At 37.8% G+C, this 21,995-nt stretch overlaps 1 protein-coding gene across 1 annotated transcript; it reads left to right on the top strand.

The window, feature by feature from the left end:
* The first annotated feature begins 11,804 nt into the window (after positions 1 to 11,804).
* On the top strand, positions 11,805 to 21,995 carry LOC113055997 (inward rectifier potassium channel 16-like). The gene is made up of 2 exons (XM_026222425.1): positions 11,805 to 11,901; positions 20,178 to 21,995. Exon 2 carries the CDS (start codon positions 20,189 to 20,191, stop codon positions 21,350 to 21,352), a length of 1,164 nt encoding a protein of 387 aa, XP_026078210.1. The 5' UTR covers positions 11,805 to 11,901; positions 20,178 to 20,188; the 3' UTR covers positions 21,353 to 21,995.

The raw sequence follows: 21,995 nt of genomic DNA, 5'->3' as shown, positions 1-21,995 counted from the left end.
CAACAAGAAATGTTTTCATTATTATTTTGGTTTGTTCATTTTTTATTTGTCTGCTAACAACACATGTCAAGTATTCACTGCTCAGCTCTTTCCAAGCGAAGAAATGCACAACAGCGAAAGAGAAGAAATGCGAGTGAGAATATTGGGAATATTAATTTACCAAAGTATGTGCATATGAAAAATACCAGGAATGAATGAGTCATCGAAATATTTAGCTACTGAGACAAAAGTCATAAAACTTAGAAGTATCAGACAGCTAGTGAAAAATTTTATATTTGTGAAAAAAGTGAAAAAATTGTAACTTTAGTGTGTCAATGGGGCAATGCATTTAGAGTGACACATTTGTACTTTTTTTGCACATTTAAACATTCAAATATACATTGTAATCTGAACCCTTATAACACTGATATACTTTTGTTGTAGATATGGTTTAAAAGTATTTGTTTAAGACATTTGTTTTAAGCATTGAAATGAATATATGTTAGGAGGGTAGAATAAAACCTTTGGTGCCGTTCAGTAAGGAATCAATAATGCTGCCTTCTAAGTACTCAACAACTATTTGGTAACAAGAAACATGAACTAACAAGCTGTTTCTAATGAAACTATTTCTCCCTTTACCCATAACGCACTCCTGCTCAGTTCTAGCAGGTAAAATTTACTGTTTGGAGTTCAAAGCCATAGCAGTAAATTTTTCATTTACAAAAGAGGACAGGAGAAGTGAACAGTACCCTTGTTATGGGCCGAAATGTTGCCTTTTTTCCCCCTCTTTTTTATTGCAGGGGATTATTAAGACAAGCACTGGAACACCCTCAAAGCCAAAACTTGACGGCTCAAGACCTGCTAAACTTGCTAAATCAAAATCAGTTATCTTTAAAAAGGTAAAGCTCTAGGGGAGCGCTTGGACACCAGCCGACTAGCCTTCCCTACCCAGGACCCAGGGGTCAAAGAGGCCAGCGGGGTTGGAGAAACGATGACTGACACCAGAAAAAAAGACAAATTACAAGAGAGGGCAAAGAAGGTCATACCTCCATCCCAGCTTAAAGTGCAGTCAGCCAATCATCAACCAACACTGCCAGCATCATAGTCAGTGAATGTGCAGGGGTGAAAAAGTCTACAATGCTACAAACTCATTCAGTTCGACCTCAAATAACCCCAATAGAAGTTGAGATCTCTGCTTTACTAAGTTAGAAAAAAAAATCGAATTTATCAATCACTCACCGTCATGACATTCAAAACCTGTACAAATGTATTTTGTTCTTTGGAATAAACAACAAGATATTTTGAACAATAATGAAAGCTTTCCTAATACGTAAGGCTACTAATACACAATACTTACACAAGTTTCATGAATAAAGGTGCATTAAAATAGACCCTTTGTGTACAATTATTGCAGCTTATGGCAGCAGTTCCTTATCCAATGATAGAGAGGAGCATATCACTCTGTGACACAAAACTGATTCAGGTTTCTTTTGCTTCAAGGTATATATGGACTATAATGGCTGGAACTGGGAATCTGTCTTTGATAGGTCCTTAACGAATGATCGAATCTTTCATCACCATGAATGTGCTTTAAGAGAAAAGAGACACATGCAGAGTTCACCATTGTTTTCACCTAAAACTACATTAAACAAGAATCAGCCTTCAAACACAGTGATTTGTCCTATCTGACCTAAATATTGCGCAAGCACCAATAATTAAAAAGATATCACGTGTACAAGAAAGTGAACAATGTGGGAAAATATCATGGAAAATATTAGCAGGATGGAAAATGTTACAGGTATTTGGATTCCATGAGATACTGTAATAATATAAAGTTCTCTGCCTTCGAGATGACAAAACATCCAGAAAAACATTAGATCTCTTCAAATCCCACCTACTCACACACCACACACACATAAACACACACACACATACACACTTCCCCCTAATGATTTGGTTTGGCTGCAGTTGTACTCGGGCAAATTTGTGTATTATGACATAACCCAAAGCCCTCCGACAGACCTGAACTCCAAAGCTGTCTGATTTACACGGGCCTCTGAGGACTCGTTGAGGGAAATGCACAGTTTCTTTCCTGAATTTCACTTTCTCTTTGTCTCTCAGGACATCTAACTGTTTAAGGGTGTCAAATTAAAGTTCAGATAGAGGAAAGACTAACCTCAGCTGTGTAACTAAGTGAGTGTAGACAAGACAAAGAGTGACAAAGTGTATCAAATATGTAGGAGTTGTAAAGAATTCTGTGTGTTTGAGAGAATGAGAAAGCAATGGAGAAAAAAGCGTGTGAGCGGAGAAATAATTACCTGCAGATGGTGGTCCTAGTTGGGGGGTATAAATCTCTAACCACATCAGAAATTATCCATAAAATTTACAGCTTAGGAAAACCATGTGTGTGGCTCTTTAGCACCCTAAATCTACAAAGGCTTCTCTAACACTCTCCCACAACAGGACAGCAAGATGAGGGAGGCAGCGTAACGGAAGGAAATCAAACCAGCCCTCCCCTCTAAATTGTTTTTTATTTACCCAATGCAACCTGTCCCCTTGCTGACATGTGAATGGAATAAATCGTTTAAAAAAGCGAAATATACTAGTGATGTTAAATGTATCCTGCTACAAGTCTATCAGATGAAACAATCTCCTTTATAGGTGGGCAAGATATGAGAATAAATGAGAATATATATTTGCCCATAAAGCTATTACACAAAGTTTCCATCAGAGCTGGAACCAGCCCTACATGCATTACTAGAGATGCATCATTCCACTGGCTGTCTGCTGATTTACACAAACATGTGGTTCTGGGCTACTGTTCACTGACTGACAGCACTTTTGGGACCTTGATAGCAGTCTGAAGGCCTAGAGCACAGTAATGAGCCCCCAATTTAAGAGGGAAAGTCAGAATAGATGCTCAAAAAATGGAGTCATTGTGAGATTGCGATCAAAAATCTAGAAAGGTTATGACAGAGGGTTATGGAGTTCAGTCACATTTCTGGTGCCTGCGATGGATATTATGATATACTTGGGATTATCACTATGTTCTCAAGTCTTAATTTCACTTGGAACCACAAGAGGGCAATTGTGTTAGAAAAAGCAGCAAGCAGCTACCAATAAGATGTCAATTGACAACCTATGCATTGCAAGTTTTTATGATTTAAATACAATTATTGTAAAAACTGTGACAGATTTAAATATAAAGGTTAAATTATTAACCAGTAGGTGGCGCTACCACCAAACCCTTAAGATTCTCTCAAGGCACGGTCTCAATGTCATACTCACACTAAGCATTGCTAAGATTTAGCCTTACTTCCTGTTTTGCTTTCAAATTCAAAGCTGCATTACAGGTAAAAGTTTGAAATATTCACACTGCTATAATAACCAGGATACTCATGAGTCATATCCTGACTAGATGAAAGGATAGGAACTAAATTTAAAATGAAAGACGGGGAATACGGCTGACCTTTAAAAGATGGCTATCATTGCACCCAAAATCCAAGATGTTGTGGCCAATTCCATGAGCAGAGGTTCTAATGATTGACTACAATGAATGACTCTGCATGACGCCGAAAACTAGGAGAAAAATGTATGCCTCCAGATCTAAGAGCTCAAAGCTCTAACCAAAAGAAAAACTTGAGCAGCTGGTGATGCAATAGCATTAGCAAGTGGGATGCCAAAATGCTGGTCACAGGACTATTCAGATCTTCATCAATTGACCAGAGTGACCAGATGACCATGATAAAAAATAAAAAAAATGCTGACTGTCATTACTCATATTACTTAGGGTTACACATTGTGGTGCTGGTTTAATTTGAATAATAAAAATAATATTTAAAAAATCAACCACATCATCATCAGTTTAAAATGTTTATTTATATCTATAAAACCAACTTTAATGCCAGATATGGGATTATAATAAGCACAGTCTTGGTTTTACTGGGATGTTAGGTCACTCTATCCCTAATTGGTTTGCCAAGTTTTCCTGATACAGCTCTAAGGTTTGCAAAAGACTCTTAGCTAGAAGAACAAAGACTTGGCAGAATTTTTGTTTAAAATGTTTGTCAAATTTAATCTCATCAGCGCAAAATTCGGAGTGGCCGTGTCTTTCGCCTTTATCATAGAGATGTCTGCAGGTGACATCACCGTTATTGCTGGGAGGCTTTTTTTTTTAGGCCTACCATCTTAATGCACCTTTAAGAGAAAATCCAGAAAGAAAAAAAATGGAAATGAACACAATTGCACAAATGCTGTTGTAATTGCATCACAGGTGCGCACCTCCTGGTCTCAGTGATGGAAAATGCTGTGGGAATTGAGCCAATGCACTTCCCTGGAGGCTCCTCTGTTCTGCCGAGGAGAGGCGGTGGGAATGGGTCACAGAGATGTAGTGAGAGAGAGAGACGGATGGAATGGTCACCCTGTCCTTGTGATGATCTCTGAGTATATTAGATGGCGTCAGTAGGCTCTAGGAGGTAATCACAGTGTTTATTGTCACAGGTGGACCACTGTGTACGACTCCGTGCTGGAGACCCAGCTGTAGGGACCAGCATCACTGTCGGCCAGTGCCTGTTTGTGCACTAGTGTTTGTTGCAGTGTGTACTACACTGCCAGAGGCCTTTTTTCTGACAGTGCTCTGAAGTAATCACATTTGACCTTATAAGAAAGTGCGTGAGGGTGTTTGGTAGAAAGCTATCAGAAATATTCTTCTCTGCTCAGATATTTGCATGCCGCACCAACACACAGCAACCTAAAAACCTGTTGGTTTGTGTGAACAAGCCTTGTTTTTACTTGCTTGGTGATAGATTGTGTCAATATCGGCTGTATCTCATTTACTAGTGTTTATTGCAAGTGCTACAGGGTCACGTGCCTGAAAACCCAATTGTTATGAAATCAACCCTCTAGATCAAATGATGAGTATGATGCGATTTGAGATCGAAAATGTCAGCGGAAAAAACGATAACATCTCCTCAGTGGCCCCGAGTCAAGTCAATTTTCCCTGCGGAAACCAGGATAAACAGCACCACCAAGAAGAGTGGGATTTGATTTGGCCTGTTCGACAGACAGAGAAAACAGGAAAATGATGGACCGGGGTAGAGCGTAATTGAAAATGAAAACGATGGAGCGATGAGGAGGAGGACTCCGCCAGACAGTGTGGCGAGTCTTGGCTGAGCTCTTGTTTCTCCTAAACAGCTGATTTCCTCCTCAATCACATAGACCATCAGTGTCTCTTTCTCTGTGTGTGTGTGTGTGTTTGTGTTTGTGTGTGTCCCGACTCATGTCCACTAAATCTCCCAGTTCATCCCAGGACAGACTGTCAGGTTCAGACGCCCAGGCTCCACCCAGACTAGCCCAGTGAAGACCAGTGACATCTACAAAAACTCTCACTGTACTCACTCACGCTCTCTCTCTGGAGTGCTGGAGTCGACAGAAGGTTAGCCAGTGATCTCTAATCACTTTCTTTATGGACTCTAATAATACAGGGAGAGAGAGAGAAAGTGAGCATCTTTATCTTTTGAATGACAATGAATTTCTATCCAGTACAAACCTATCCATACTCAACATTACCCCATTGTAACATTTAGTATTCCTTTCCAGCTGTAATCAATAATTAGGGGTCTTCCTTTGTTGTCTCTTTATTGTTTTCTGTCAACTCCATCCTGAAGCCTCATCATGCAATGATTTCTTCTGAGAAACACAAAAAGGAAAAATAGGATATGCAACATATACATTACATGGGGTAATCTCAAAGGGAGGTATTAAAATGGACAATTGTCACGAAAATGCTGAATATTGTTTTTGTTGTTTATTAATTATGAAATAAATGCAATATTACTCAAGGGAAAAGTTCATTTTTCTATTATAAAATGCTAATATATTTACGCTAATAAACAAAAGCATGCCACTTTATGTTTCTGTTGAGACTCAATGAGGTATTACAACGAAGGTTTCGAGTTAACCGCAAAAGCAATGGAAAAGCGTGGAAAAGCTCAGTTGCTGGAAACATTTACATGACTATTCTATCTGCAAATAAACTCCAGCAGATTTTCCAAAGCTATGTGTGACAAATATGTGCGGGTTTGTGAGTGTGTGTGTGTTTGCAAGGGTGGCGAGAGAAATACAGAGAAAGTTTGCAAGATACAAAAAGCCTTTTGATATATAACTCATGTCAAGGGCTGTTAGTACACACACACTGAGGGGATTTCAATCAAAGAAACTAAGTTTAGGTGAGCCTAAAAACAACAGATGGATAGAAGGAATTCCATAGACATGAATCAAACTGTAATCACAGTTGAATCATTGGTCCGTCATATTTTCACCATTTAAAATAATTATATAATGGTTTTAGAACATAACAGTGACCATTCTGTTTAAACAACCTGAAGTATTTTTTCCCTTTCATTTCTCCATAGACATGAAATGTATAGAGTATAAACATATCCCAATATAATATCCATAGACAGTTATAAGTAAGCCATCAGTTGACTGATTTCCCCTGAAAAGTGTAAACACTGTGGCTCTTCCAAATAATTGCGCTGTTTACTTGAGCTTCCCATCCAGCTCAACAGAGAATCACTGGCTTGATCAATGGCCTGAGTTTGGGGCGGGACTGTCTTTTTGACTGTCCAAGTGTTTGGGGAACCTGTTTGAAAGCGATCATTATGTTTGCTATGCCATTCGTTAGCGCTAGTGGCCAGTGTTTCCATGTCTGCTTATTAAATCATCACTTAAAAACTTCAATGAGTTCTAAGCCCTGAAACAATCTAACCTGCATAATGAATACTGACTGCATTGACTGAAACTCATTTTAGGATTTAGAGAGTTGTGATGTTTCACTGGTAAATATGATTTATAAAAAAATAAGTAAAAATAAAACAAACCACGTGTTGCTTGGCTTTCTACACTGTATCTCAGTAGTTTTATTTTGAAAGGTTTACAGTCTATGGTTTATTGCTAGAAATCTATTTCTCTACTGGAACTTCTCTACTGAAACTGTCACATTATCTAGACTGAAAACACATTTCTACAAAGCTTTACAAAAGCACATTTCTGTCGAAATAAAACTGAATAAAATAAACAAGAAATCACATAACATTAGAGGTTGTGGCTATGTTTGAATTACTGATCATGTAATCCAATTAACAGTAAAAAAAACATTTAAATTTAATTTAGTTTAATGAACTGAATTAATATGACATTAAATCAGTGTAAACTGTCAAGATGAACAGAACTACACTAGCTGAGGAAAGTGAACAAAACATTGGTGAAAAAAAAACATTTTGCAACAAAAATAAGGTAACAGAAAAAGAAAGAAACAAACAAAAAACTAATTAATTTACTATAATTAATCACAACATGATCATTACAACAGATTATGAATAATAAGCACACAGAAACACTTGAAAGCATAAAATAAAGGAATAAAAAGCTTGTATTTCATAAATACGAAGAGATCCATCGGCTTCATGCAACTACTAACACAGATTTGTTTATTTTATATGAAAAGCAACTGATAAAGTGTCCCAGTTTCACTTTATCATAGACTTATGATAATATTTATACAAGTCAAGACCAAAGTTAAGTGTACTTGTCTGGACAACAGGTTAATACGTGACCACAGCTATGAGGTTCTGCCGGATTGGAGGGGAATCTAAAATACAGAGGCAAACATGTCTGACAGGGTAATGACATCTTTATGAAGACCTTTCAGTCTCTCTGTTTTCCTGGAGCTATTTAACTCAGTCACCAGGAAACACGAGGGATGAGAGAATAAAAGTAAGAAGGAAAGATAGAACAAAGAGAGTGAAAGGGCTTAATTTGAAATGTAACATAGTAAAAGCAGGTCTGAGATGGAAACATGAGTGTGGAGCCAAGCGGTTGGGGCAGAGCTAGGGTTGGGTGAAAAAGGGCCAGGGAAAAGTGGCTATTTCCCCTCGATGTGCTCTATCTGATTAGCATCAATACACAGCCTCATCGCCACTGACATGAGAATGCATATGAAACTGAGATGCAAATGTGAGAATGGAACAGGAGGGCTGAGACAAATCCAATACACAAACCATATATTTCAGAAATTAACTTCATTATAAGGGGTGATATTTGCAGCCTGGAATTGATTTTCAGGGACATGTACATATTTCTAAAATAGTAAAAAAATAAATAAATAAATAAATAAAAACATCATTTACTAAACCTGATGTCAATCCAAACCCATTTAAAGTCACCTTTTATCAATAAATCAGTTTAACTAGGTTACAAAACCATCCAAAATTATTTGGTTCTTAAATTCAGTTCAGTGACTAAACAAATCGAGTTGCAGCAGTTAACAGTTAACTGTTAACCAGTTTTCTTGTTTTGGGAAACACAGTACAGTTTCGGTCTGTTTAACGCATAAAGTTCTATTATGACTTCAGAAAAAAAATTAATTTAGTAAGAAGTACCTGCATGGATGGCTTTGAATTATACTTTTATTGTGCTTTTGTGCCATTTTTGAAGCTTAAAAAGCTTTCGTCTTTGTTCATTCCAAAAAAAAAGGGAATAGGAGTTGAGTAAATGACCATTTTAATTTCTGGGTGAACTACTCTTGTACCCAGAAAGAAAGACACGATAAAGACAAATAGCCACACCTTTAGGTTTATTTGCATACAGCATTCACAACCATTTACAACTTATTTGTACAGTGCTATTTGAAATCTGAATTAAAACATTAGCCTACTTGGACTGCTTCACTAGGAATTATGTAAGTGCCTTCTCTAGAAGTGCAGACATAAAAAAGTTGTTTCAGGTCATCTGTGTTTCTTTTAATAGTTCACATGTGAAACAAGCTACCCACAGTCAACCAGGACTCACACCACCAGAGTGTTCTGTAGACAGGGTGGCCCACAGGGTCCTTCAGTGTACAATCGTTTGTTTGTTTGTTTGCTGCTTTGCTTGAAGGAAGACATTTAAACGGGATGCTTTCTGAACCATTGGACACCAAATACCTTGAATAGATCCACAGACATGCACACACTTACTCATACGCACGCACAGGCATTTAAAGACCTTAGAAGAATGAGACAAGCACTACATTATGCCATGGTCACACAGGAAACATCACAGAAAACTATTTATATAAACAATTATTTTATGTTTACTGTACAGTGCCATTCAAGTTTTGGGTCAGTAAGATTTTTTTTTATGCTTATTAGGGTATCAAGCTGTAAGGTTAGCAACATGTTAACTGATTAAAACTGATTAAAGTTAGAAAGCTTGATTAACACCAACAGGGGCGGCTTTGTGTCTGGGGTCAGAAGGGGAAACATAAAGCCAAAGAAACTCACATATTACTGGCATAATTTAATTTTGTTTCATTGAAAGCATGTGCACATCCAGGACCTTGATGACAATTTCAGCCCATGGCATAGAGCAAAAAACAAAAAACAAAAAAAACAACAAAAAAAGATCTGCTGTTTAAGTAGAAGTGATGAAAAGCTAGACGGAAAAAGACATCGTTTAAGTGTATCAGTCTTTCAGGTATGTTCTTAATTTAGCTTATCTTACTGAATGTTGTACCTCACATTATAGAAGTAAAATGGCTTGCAATTGCCCTTTCATGTTCACTGTACAGTGCCGTTCAAGTTTGGGGTCAGTAAGATTAAATAAATAAATACATAAATGAAAGAAATTAAGACTTTTCAGAAAGGACTCATTAATATGTTTAACATTTTGAGAACTTACTTTGAGATTCTTCGAGACATTTTGGGATAAATATTACACTTACTGAAGTCATCACAGGATGAGCTTAATACTTAGAGACCACATGAAAGTCAATGAATCTGTGTAATAGATAAGGACCCATGCGATGCTACGGAACTACTGAATGACCCAAATAACTAGATCCAAATAAAAGCTCAATCGTTAATAAAAGACTCTCAAGGAGAATTGGAATGGGCAGAACAGCACAGATCCCGGATAAAGGCGGCTGAAATGAGCTTTCTCCTTAGGGTGGCTGGGCGCTCCTTTAGAGATAGGGTGAGAAGCTCGGTCACTCGGGAGGAGCTCAGAGTAGAGCCGTTGCTCCTCCACATCAAGAGGAGCCTGCTGAGGGGGCTCGGGCATCTATTTCGGATGCCTCCTGGACGCCTTCCCAGGTAGGTGTTCCAGGCATGTCCCACCGGGAAGAGGCCCCGGGGAAGACCTAGGACACGCTGGAGGGACTATGTCTCCCGGCTGGCCTGGGAACGCCTCAGGGTTCCCCCGGAAGAGCTGGAGGAAGTGGCTAGGGAGAGGGAAGTCTGGGCGTCTCTGCTTAGACTGCTGCCCCTGCGACCCGGCCCGGTTTAAGCAGAAGATGATGGATGGATGGAGAACAGCACTAGATGACAATATCGATTTTGTGTTTTCTGAAGCTTTGCAGCCCCTGGTAAACATTTTCTATGCAAAATAATAAACTTCTGCTTTTTTATTCTTTAGAAAATCAAGTAGTTCAGAACTATGTGAATATTTTTTTTTTTTTGAGTGAATTATTTCTTTAAATTCTTATTATATCAATCATCTGTCTTCTATACTGTATACTCTGTAAATCAACTTTTATAACTGAATCCAAAAGTGAATCTACATACAGTAATGTAAAATTCTAATTAGACCACTAACAATTTATACATAATTTCTAATTGTGCCAACATGGAAAAGTTCTGGTGGCTGAGCAGTAATCTCCCGTTTCCATTTCATTAAGTGTGCCTGAAGGCACACAGAAAGCAGCAACCTTCCCAAACTGTTTATAAGTCAAGCTAATCTATTTCGCTCTCAAACTCAAGCAAAAAAAGTGAGATAATGATCCTGAATATAAGAAATGGGAAGAAGGATCTGCTTCTTACAAAAAGTGGGCATGAACAGAACAAAGTGATGTGGTCTAGAAAAACCCTTTTTTCTCATTTGGAAAGGACAGGAGTGATAAAGTTTACTCTCATCTGTATTTTCTCGTTCAGATCAGCTATTGTGCCATTGTGATGAATTAGCTGTAACTCAAGACTACAAAGCTGTTCATGTATATGGTGTCTCTGTTTACTGTGACAACATGTCCTCACTCCCGGGAGCACGTAACAGGTTTTATTTGACTTCAGGCCATTTTTGTTACTTGTATTTGTGCGTACCCAAATCAGTTATGAGTTGCTTGTTTGTACTGACACATATATTTACACTGGACTTAAAGGAAAAGTTCCTCACCCTCGTGTCACTCATAATTTTGTTCTTTTATATGTTTCGTAATCTCTACAGTGCTATTTAACACACAACAAATATGCCAAAAAAGCAACATAAAATTTGTTCACTCAACCCATTCACTATATTCCAAATTCACACAAGTAATATGATAGAGATATGTGAGGAACATACCACAATTTAAGTACTCCAGTCTGCTAACAATTCCCCGGCAAACATAGCCAATGAATTAAGGCCCATTCACATGAAGAAGAAGAATTCATTATAATAACTATATTAGCACCCACACCAACCGTCTTGATGTTTATTTATTTTTACAGCTGGAAAAAAAAATAGTGACTTTCTGATTAGACATAAACAATTAAATGTGTTTAGAATTTAAAAAATGTCTGTCTATCCCAACGGTGCATGAGAATGCTAAAGTGATCATGTGTTAACTAGAACGTGATAAAAATGCCTAAATGTATCATTATTTGGAAAAAACGTCTCAAGCACACAAAGAAATCACTTGACAGAAATTGTCACTGTGGCTTTAAGCTCGTCATACACTCACAGAGCACATGTGAATTTTCTCTTGATCATAGGTACAGGTGGGCTGGTTCTCTATCACACACACTTACCCAATCCAGCCTCTACAGCCAGGGCAGTTTGTGTGCAGTCCTGCACTCAGGTGGAAACTTCAAAGCACGCTACACTCTCACAGCAACAGACACAGAGCAGGTAGGCACCATCCACATTCTCAGTCTGTTTACTTATTCACCAGAAATGATAAATCACATCTAACCTGCGAGAAGAAATAAAAGTATTTATAAGAACAATGCATGTAGATCATGACAAATTACTTGAGCTCAAATTATTGTAAACCTAAATGAGTCAGAGGACAGATCCAGAGACTTAAGTGCTTAGTTTGCATGAGTGGTTTTTTTAAAAGGACACGAGATGGACAACAATTTGAGTCAAGTCTTAAAGACCAGTCATTAGCCTACCAAATCCTCCCCCAAAAAGTGAATGCTATTCCTTGTTTCCTGTTGCTGTCAGACAAAGATCAGAAAAGAGGCATGTGAGAAGCGATAAACCTATTCTGCTAAGATTTTGAAGCATTAGAGGAAGGGCTGAGTCAGGATATGGGTGACACTCGAGCAGCTTTAGGGAGGACAAGTCTCAAGCTTTAAATGAGAGCACAAAAGGTGCCTAAGAAAACATGCTGTAATCTAAGAAAACAATGGACTCAAATGACCCACAAATGTGAAAACAGATAGCAGATTTTTTTTTAAACCAGTAAAAGTATTTTTTTCCATCTACTGTATTTCATACTTAAAGATAGATTTATGTTATAAATTTACAACAAATATTATTTGTCGAACATAATTAGTGATGTATGAACTGAGCCATTAAGAATTTGTTACAAGTGATAATGCATTCTGTTCAACTTGTATATATGTCTCGGGGAATTTTCTTGGAATGTCTAAAAAGCTGACAGCACAAAACTTAATGTTGCATAAATATTACATGCTAATTTGTTTCTATTAAACTTAAACTTACAACGTGCTGTTGTCACGTATTCCAGGGACATTAAAAATGTCAACATCTCTGTTTTTGATATGTGCTTCGGGGCTAAGATTAATGGAGCTTGGCTAACACAGTAGCACTTTAAGCGTACTATAATGCGGAAAAGTCCTTACAAGGTGACAGCTTAGTCCTCATCTCAATTCCTCTTAAATCTCTGACTTAACTAACATTACTGAGAAAAAAATATATAAAATAAAACAGAATGTACCATACCTGTAACCTCCAGGTGCCATCTTCCAAGATCTTTGCACAGATTAAAAGTGTTACGTAACATTACAATTTTGTCAACACAGTCTGGTGCACTGATCCACAGGAGCTTGTGATGGAACTGGTAAACCATTAGCCAAATAAAGTGCTTCTAACTTCCTGGGAACCAAGAAATTGAAGGTCATTATGGGTGAGACAGGGCCTAGGGCAAAGAAGTTCTGCTGCCCACATAGCGGGTGGTTTCGTGCGACTGAATACTGTGTATCTGCATGGACGTTATTTGCTTTAAATGGGCATGTAATGGTCTTGTAAAGCCCTCAAGCAGTGCAGGAAACATAACAGAGGTAAGCTGTACTGGGACTCTGACATTCAGAACATTGCCATATGTCCCACATGAGCAGTTTATGTATATGACCTTCCCCTTTAGCTGATCGTGAGTGAAAGGATCAAAGTAAAAGACACAACCGTCCATTTAGAAGACGATGCGGTTTGAATGTGTCCTGTGCAAAATAAGAAACTGCACTTCTGATTTATTTAAACATAAGTATACATTAGCATAATATTGACTGGGTCTCTAAACCCAGAGCAATGTGCTACCTGACAGTCAAGAATATTTAGTACACAATGAAATTTATCTCTGAAATACGGTGTCGGTCAGGTCAAAACAATAAACAAAGCAAAGTAGGGGCATGTTTAGCATTCAAAGACACTTAGTGCTTACTTGTGCCACAATGATTTGATAAAACATTGGCATCCTTTACCTGACCACATGATTTGGTACCAGTGTCTGTCTTGAGAGACGGTCGTCTGAAGGACAGAGCAGAATTACACCATTTTAGTATGCGTTTTGTTTAAATCTTTGTGACTTTCCATTCACAGTGTCTGACACAAAAAGTGGCCTGTCCAGTAAATTGAGAAATTGTTTATGCAAGCACAAGATGCAGTTTTTGAGAAGCTGGTTCTGTTTCCTCGGGAACTTGACCACAAAGTGATTCATCGCTAAATGAAATTATGTGACTACATTAAAAGGATCGTTCACCCAAAAAGTAAAAGTACTCATCATTTAAGTCATAAGTTTACATTACACCCTCGTGTCATGGCATGACCATTTGAATGCAATTACGCTGAACTGGGAATTATGTTGTTAAGCTTAAAAAAGGATGCAAAAGGAACAGACAATTACAAAATTAGCAGGGCATTCTTCAGAATTTTTCCTTTTATATGCTGCAGAAAAAAGTAATGCACGAGGGTGGGATAATGACTACAAAATATCTGAGGTTAACTATTTTAAGGCCCTAAACTGTGAAAAATCACCATGGAGTCAGTTCTAATTGAGCTATCTGAAGAGGCCATTGTAAATGTCTACACAAACATTCGTCTACACTGCCCCTTCCATTGTGGGAAACAGTACAGCGTTTATGCCCAACGAAATATTGGTAATGATGGGAATTGATGATGTGTGTAATTTGGAATGATCATGATACAGAGATTGCTTTGTGGGCCAATCTAATGCTCTAAACATCACAACATGGGCTAAAAACAGAATGTAAAACTAACAGTCATGCTTTCAAGTTGACTATCAAATAAACTCATGGTTCAACACAATCAATTAATTTGATATTTTTATGAGTTTGGGCACCAATTTGGGCAAATGTACACTGAAAAATCTACATCATAAATTTTAATCCATTTTGGTGTTTGCACATGCACAACAGCCATGAAATGTCACTTTCTTGGAGCAAGACTGTAAAATGTGTAGTTAAAAAAAATATATTTGAAATAGTGTTTTCTCAGCATATCAAACAAATAAAAAAGTAAGTATCCACTGGTAGGATGATGCACAGAAATTACACGTTCACATTCACTGAAGCAATAACTAAATGGATAATAAATAAATTGTGGAAATTAAGTTTAAGCAATCTGCATTGATTTTTCACACAAATATTAGAGACAAAACCACAGGGCCTCTTCTGTTTGTATCCAACAGTTCACAAGAGAACATAATTGGATGATACTTTGACTATTTCACACAATTAGAGAAATATCAATACATAATCTGGCAAAAACATTCATGGCTCTGTGTCCAGAGGAAATGCACGCCAGTTCAGCCAGTTAGCTTAGTGGAACCTGCAACGCGATATGACTGGGTGGAGGTAGCAATAAGTGGAGAAGATGCTTATAGTGGTTTGGCTCTAAAAGATTAGTCTACTGCCAAAGGTTCTCCCAATGGAAAGCTTCCATTCCCTATTAATTTACCTTCTCAGGGTGTTGCAGGTCAGAGATCCTTCCTGAAATGGTTAAATGGTGAAAACACAGGACTTCACCCATATTACGGTTTCTTGCTATCCTGGTTGAGCCCACTCACCCTGCAGTAAAAAAACACAGAGCTCTTTATCAATGCGGAAATCAGCAAATGTTTTCTGAAGAACAAAGATCATTTAAGGAATACTTTACCAAAAATGAACATTCTGTGGTCATTTACTTATCCTCAAATTGGTCTGAACCCATATGATTTGATTTGTCAGGTTGCTGATTTAATCACATTAGCTTTAAAACTTCAAAAAGAATGCACCATGGAAATATCATAAAAGTAGTTTATACAAGTTTTGCAATTCCAAGTTTTCTGAAGCCATATGACAGGGTTGTGTTTTTGTTATCCAGCAAATGGTTTTGGGTGAGTTATTACATAAAGTCCATTTGACCAAAATATTAATTGGAATCACTTTTATGTCTGACAGAATAAAAATAAAAAAAAAAGCTGAACAAAGGTAATTTAAAGCGACATACAAAACCCATTGTACATCCATAATCTAAAGTATTTGTAAGCGAAAATGGTTGTAGCGCAATACTTAATGTTATCAGGAAATGATTATATTTGGTAAATGGAAGTGGTTGGAGGACAGGGATTGAAATAAAAGGTAATGGTGACATCAGCTGTTTCTGAGGCAAAGCAAATTATTGCATTTTGATATAATAACAAAGATTATGTATATATATTTAGTTTGTTTTGAATAAAATGCAAGTTTGAAATACATTTTGAAATTAATAAAAATATATATAAATATATATTCTACACTCCTGAAGAATCTCATTCTAAAGAGTCTTTTTGACAGCTTCAAAGTAACAAATTACAAAATTAGTGCAAGTGAGACAACACTTCTAATGATGAATGAACAGCACAAGATTTAAATTACACCAGGTACCTACAATAAATTACATACAAACACATGTACTGTAAGAATTGCTCAGCAACCAAAGCCAAACTAATCAAAAGAGACAAACTAAAAAAAGTCAACCGAGAATTGAAGATATTAGATTTCTCAACTGCTACAAAATGCGGTTACATTTCTAAGAATTCCACAAACTGGAAAGATCACAATGGTTTGTTGCAATGAGGTTTGCATCTCCAGGCAACAAATCTATTATGATAAACTGTATTGACACTGGACAAAGGGAGCTCTGAGGAAAAAAAAAAAAAAAAGATTTACCAATAATAAACATTTATCTTAAAATAGAACTGGGAAGGCAAAATGTACCAGTCAAACCAACATTCCGCCAAAAAATTCTGATGAAACAAACATATGAATAAAGTTCCGACAAAATAAAAAAAAAACCACCACTGGAAAAAATCTAGAAGACTCTCTCTCTCTCTCTCTCTCTCTCTCTCTCTCTCTCTCTCTCTCTCTCAATTCAATTCAATTCAAATAGCCTTTTTGGCATGATAGAAATAAATGTTGTATTGCCAAAGCATTAAGACAACTAAGAGAATGGTTTGACATCTGAACATTTATTTACAGTATATACTATGTTTTATAGAAATAAATAAATAATAACGATTTTCGATCCTGTGTAACAATATTTCAGTTTTGCCGTGTGAGAGCGTGTTTATTGGTTGTTTGTATCTTGATCGTGTTTGTCCCTCAGGTGATGGCTCGATGCAAAATATTTTGCAGCAATATTTGCAGATTTGGCTTTTTCCCAGAGAATGAAACAAAGATTTTCGGTTGGGCTACAAATGTTAGATTGGGGAAATATTTGATTAATTTTGGGCTAACAGTGGTCTCTGTTTCGATTTCTCCCAGACTGCGGTGGGAGCAGATTCTCTCCTCACGGGAGAGCCAGGTTTGTCTGCATTGGCCAGTCTCTATGGCCAAACTGTGCTCGCAGAGTCTGTACATCATCAGTGTTTTCCTGAGTTTGACATCAGCCAGTGTGCTCAGGTAGTTTGCCATGGTGTACTTACGATTTAGTGCCGAATAACATTCTAATTTGTGTTGGTTTTTAATGGTGTTTGTCCAATGTGTGACATATTTGTCTTTCTCTGTGTTGATGATTTGTGTGGGCCGAATGGTTGAGAGTGAGTGTGAGCTCAGAGGCTAGGTGATCTCTGTCGGCGTGATCTCAGTCAGTCTCAGCACCAGGTGAAGGAGGGGACTCTTAGTGAGCCTCAGCTCTTGATCTTTCAGGGCTTTATAATGGTATGTGCTGGGATTGCTTGTCTTTAGGCGTTTCCAGAATTTGATGTGTCTTTATTTGGATGTGTAAAAGGAGAAGGTATTGGTTTAATTCTGCCCTGCATCCATTGTGTGTTTTTCTGTGGACTTAGTGTATTCTTTTACAAAAATCTAAATGCAGATTTTCAATTGGATTGAAAAGTTTTAAAAAATAACAGGTGGACCCCAGACTTCACTGCCATATAGTTCAATTGGTTTAATAACTGATTTGAAAAGTTTAAAGCCAGATTTGGACTGGAATGAACTTTTAATGGCATACAATGCCCTTTGAGGTTTCTCTTTGAGCTCATTCACAGCCAAAGTAAAGTTACCTGCTGGAGCAATTTTTAGGCCGAGGTAAGTGTATGTTTTTGTGGTTTCAATGGTTTTGTGTCATAAAGGAATCTGGAGCGGTTCTGAAAGATCATGACTTTAGTTTTTTGGAGGTTGTAATTCTCCAGCAAATACAGGCTTTCCTGAAGCCGTTCTTTAGTGAGCAACAGAAGTACCAGGTCTGTGTAAAGAAGACACTTTATTTCTGTGTCATGGAGAGTGAGACCTTGAATGGGAGCAGGTTCTAAAACATTGGCCAATTGGGTGAAGTAATGTTGAAGAGAGTGGGGCTTAAACTTCATCTCTGTCTCACTCCACGCTTCTTCTTTGGTTTCCAATTTTAACAGCACATTGGCTGATTGTGTACATGGACTTGATCAAATTATAGAATTTACCCCCTATCCCACTGTCAATATATTTTAGAAATAATACTTCATGCCAGATTGAGTCGAATGTTTTAATTTTTTTCCCGATGTACATATTTATGAATTCTTTTTTTTTTCAGAGCCTCTCTCTCTCATTTCTTTCTTTCTTTCTTTCTGTCTCTTTCCATCATTTCCACAGTATGGTATATTCATTGGTTACATAGCATCAGTGTTCATAAACAAGTAACAGAAACTAACACAAGAAAGCCCTAATTGCATTAATCTGCAAGATTTTTTTGTTGTTGTTGTTTTGTTCTTTTACTGACGGTAAATGCAAATTTAAAAACTGCAGATGCCAGTAGCAGGTGAGTTGAAGATCCCCAGACATGGTCCCCAGACAACACCTTTCAAAGGAACATGGAAACTGAACTACTGATCTAAAATTGTGTGTTCCCTTAACACTGAAAAACACACCATTTATACCACGTTTATTGGATGGAGGGAGGCTATATTCCCAGTAGCTGGAAGTACATCCTTTGATAAAGGATTTATTGCATTTTAATCAAAGACGCCAGGAATTCATGCTAAGACACGCAACATGAAGTGCGTGAGAAGTAATTATAAGTATCTGTTTGCAATCTGTTCCATGTTAAACACAGACGTTCCTATTTTGGTGGTGTGGAAAATTGCATAATTTTTGTGATGCAGCTATGTGGTTAAGCATGCAAGTGTGTCTGTATGAAAGCCTGTGGTTGTGCGTGTGTTTTTTTTTTTTTTTTTTAAGTTATTTTGGTCATCATTACTAACAAATATGTATTTACACTGCTTCCCATCCATAAATGTAATGTGTGCATTTTATATGCACAGGTGTGAAACCGCAAACAAAAGCCTGTAAATCATCCTGCTCAAGAGGGGAAGTCCACAACGTGGTGTTTCTGTTTAGCATTGACAAACAATGTTCAAAAACGGACAGAACAGTCTACCGTTACAAACGCCATGAAGTGTTTAGACCTGTTCCAAAACATCTGTTTGCATAACTAAATTCTGTGCAAACATTTTAATAAGCTAAATCTAGTATTTCATAACAGGGAAAATATAGAGCAACATGCCTTCACTTGAAACAAGAGAGGAAAACATCTGTCAGCTGCTGTCCTACAGAACTACATGCATACACTGTAGTATGTACTTAACACCCAGATTTTAGATTATTCAACAGGGAAAAATGTGGATTATGTCAAAAGATCTGGTCTCTGTTCTGGTCCAGCATTCCATATGGTGTCCCCAAGTTAAACTTGTGTTAAGTCATCTAAATAAAATGGCCAAGCCACTGACCACAACCCTTTTCTTGTTCCACACATCCCCGCTCAGCCTAAAACAGCCTTAAAGTTGGTCCTAACACAACCCATGGCGCTTATGACCAAGAGACAAAGTATGGTGGTGTTTAAAAAATATGTTCTCGTAAAGTTTAGAAATTACTACATTTAGCAGCAATGTACTAAAACAAAATACCACAATGTGGGTAAGACATTTTAGTTCTCATTTAAACAAAAACAACCAATTCAAGCCACATTTACAAGATAATATTATAGAGTGTTTACAGATATAAAACAAAACAAACAAGAAGCCAACTTGCCACCTTATTAAGCCACTTGAAAAATGTAACTGATCCACAAAAAATGTATCTAAATACCTATTTATAAAACGACTTGGTATAGATATTTAACATGTCTGTAAACCTGCCCTGAGAGGCCAAGCTTTATTTTTTTTTTCTGTCTTATTTTTTCAGCAAAACAAAAGTTGTTTTCTCATGAAAAAAAAAGACTCACCACTTCTCTGGTCAGCTGCAAAAATCATTCAATCGACGTCTGTCAAACCTGTTCTAAAACCGTGTAAATGTCCGGTCCCTCGAATTTGCTGTAAATGAAACTGACATGTTCAGAATCCATATCACATATGTATATATGCATCCAGTTCAGTATTACAGGTACACTGGAACTGTGAATCTAACTATGCATTCTCTCTTCTATAGACAGAGGCAGCATGAACTCGGGCACGGTACAGTATTGCGAAGTGAAGTGCAGTGACGAAATTCCTTGTGTGCTTACGGATGACAACTACTACTCCAAGAAGAAACGATATGTGAAAAAAGATGGGAGCTGTAAAATGGTTGTGCACCACGTTCCAGAGCAGTGGCTTCTCTGGGTCACTGACATCTTCACCACCCTGGTGGAGATCCGCTGGAGAGTCATGTTCTTGACATTTGCCTTCTCCTACATTTTATCATGGCTCTTTTTTGGAATTTTGTTCTGGATCATTGCTTTGACCCACGGAGATATGAAAGACCCCACCAATGAGCCATGTGTTTATGAGGTTCGAAGTTTTACAGCTGCTTTCCTATTCTCATTAGAGACCCAGACCACCATTGGTTATGGCTTTCGGGGGATGTCTGAGAACTGCATGATTGCCATTATTGTAGTAACCATCCAAGATGTCATCAGTGTCTTCATTGACACTATTGTCATCGGCATCGCAGTCGCAAAGATGGCATCTGCCCGTAAGAGAGCCCAAACAGTTGGATTCAGCAATTGTGCTGTGATCAGCTTGCGTGAAGACCACCTATGTCTGTCATGGCGGGTTGGGGACTTCCGAAGGAACCACATGGTAGAAGGAATGGCTCATGCACAGCTGGTACGCCACCTGGCACACAGTACAGGAAAAGTTAACGTTACATACAAAGACCTCAACATTGAAGAGAAGAACATCATCCTGGCCACCCCAACGACTATAGTTCATAAAATCACCCCTGGCAGTCCTCTATATAAGGTGAGCTGTAAGGACCTAAGGAAAGAGAACTTTGAGCTGGTGGTCTCTTTCACCTATACAGACGACTGCACAGGCATCCTTCACCAGACACGCACATCCTACACTCCAAGTGAGATTCTGTGGGGCCAGCACTTTCAGGAGATGATCAGGGTCACCCACAGGAACTACAGAGTGGACTACGCCCTGTTCAACCACACAGTTAAAGTCCTGGTCCCAGAATTAAGTGCAGAGGAGTATGACCTAAAGAAGTCCTCTCAACAGCCAAAACACAAACCGCTCCACATAAGTTCTCCAACAGCAGCTGTGGAATCGGTTAATGGGAATAGTCTTGAGGTAGAAAAAGCATCCACCAGCAGTGCTGTCCAAGAACACGAGCTATAACAGTGGCCTTGATACATCATGACTCTGCTATAGCACTTTGAAATAGGGCTTCCTCATCATAGGGCATCACTATTGTAAGAAATAATGCACTTATAGTTAGATTTAGACATTAAGATGTGCTGTCAGTTAGCAAGAAGATCTTAAAAAGCCTTTCTAATATAGTATCCTGGACTAGTTCTGGAAAATCTCATTAAAGCCCTGTAGTCCCTTTGGTTTGATTATAATCCAATTAGAGCACTATATTAGAAATAATATAAAAGTTGTGTTTAATTAGCATCTTACTTATGTTGTATATATTCTATGTGGCACTCAGCAGCCTTGCACAAACTCAATATCATTTTATCACAGACATAGAAAAAACATGGATGGACATTACAGACTCGTCTTCTATGACCTTGAAGGTTCTTTGATGTCAAGAGATGTAAAAAAGGACTTCCTCGATTAAATTATGAACCCAAACCTTCAACTTACATAAGAGGCAATGGGTCAATTATCATGACAGTGACATTACCCGGAACAAACTGTGGTCAGTCAGTGTGTCTCTTAAGCACTAGCTGAGTAAGTGCAGAACACTGTTCCACCTTATTTTGCAAAGTGGTTAACCTTTTCATCCAAACAACTAATAAAATCTTTTGGAAACAGA

This window comes from Carassius auratus, chromosome 37, assembly GCF_003368295.1.
Source record: "Carassius auratus strain Wakin chromosome 37, ASM336829v1, whole genome shotgun sequence".
In the NCBI taxonomy this organism is placed as follows: domain Eukaryota; kingdom Metazoa; phylum Chordata; class Actinopteri; order Cypriniformes; family Cyprinidae; genus Carassius; species Carassius auratus.
Note: the sequence above shows the minus strand (reverse complement) of the source record. Positions and strands in the feature narration are given on the sequence as shown.

Coding starts and splice junctions, on each gene's coding strand:
- LOC113055997 (XM_026222425.1), top strand. CDS start 20,189: ATGAACTCGGGCACGGTACAGTATTGCGAAGTGAAGTGCAGTGACGAA.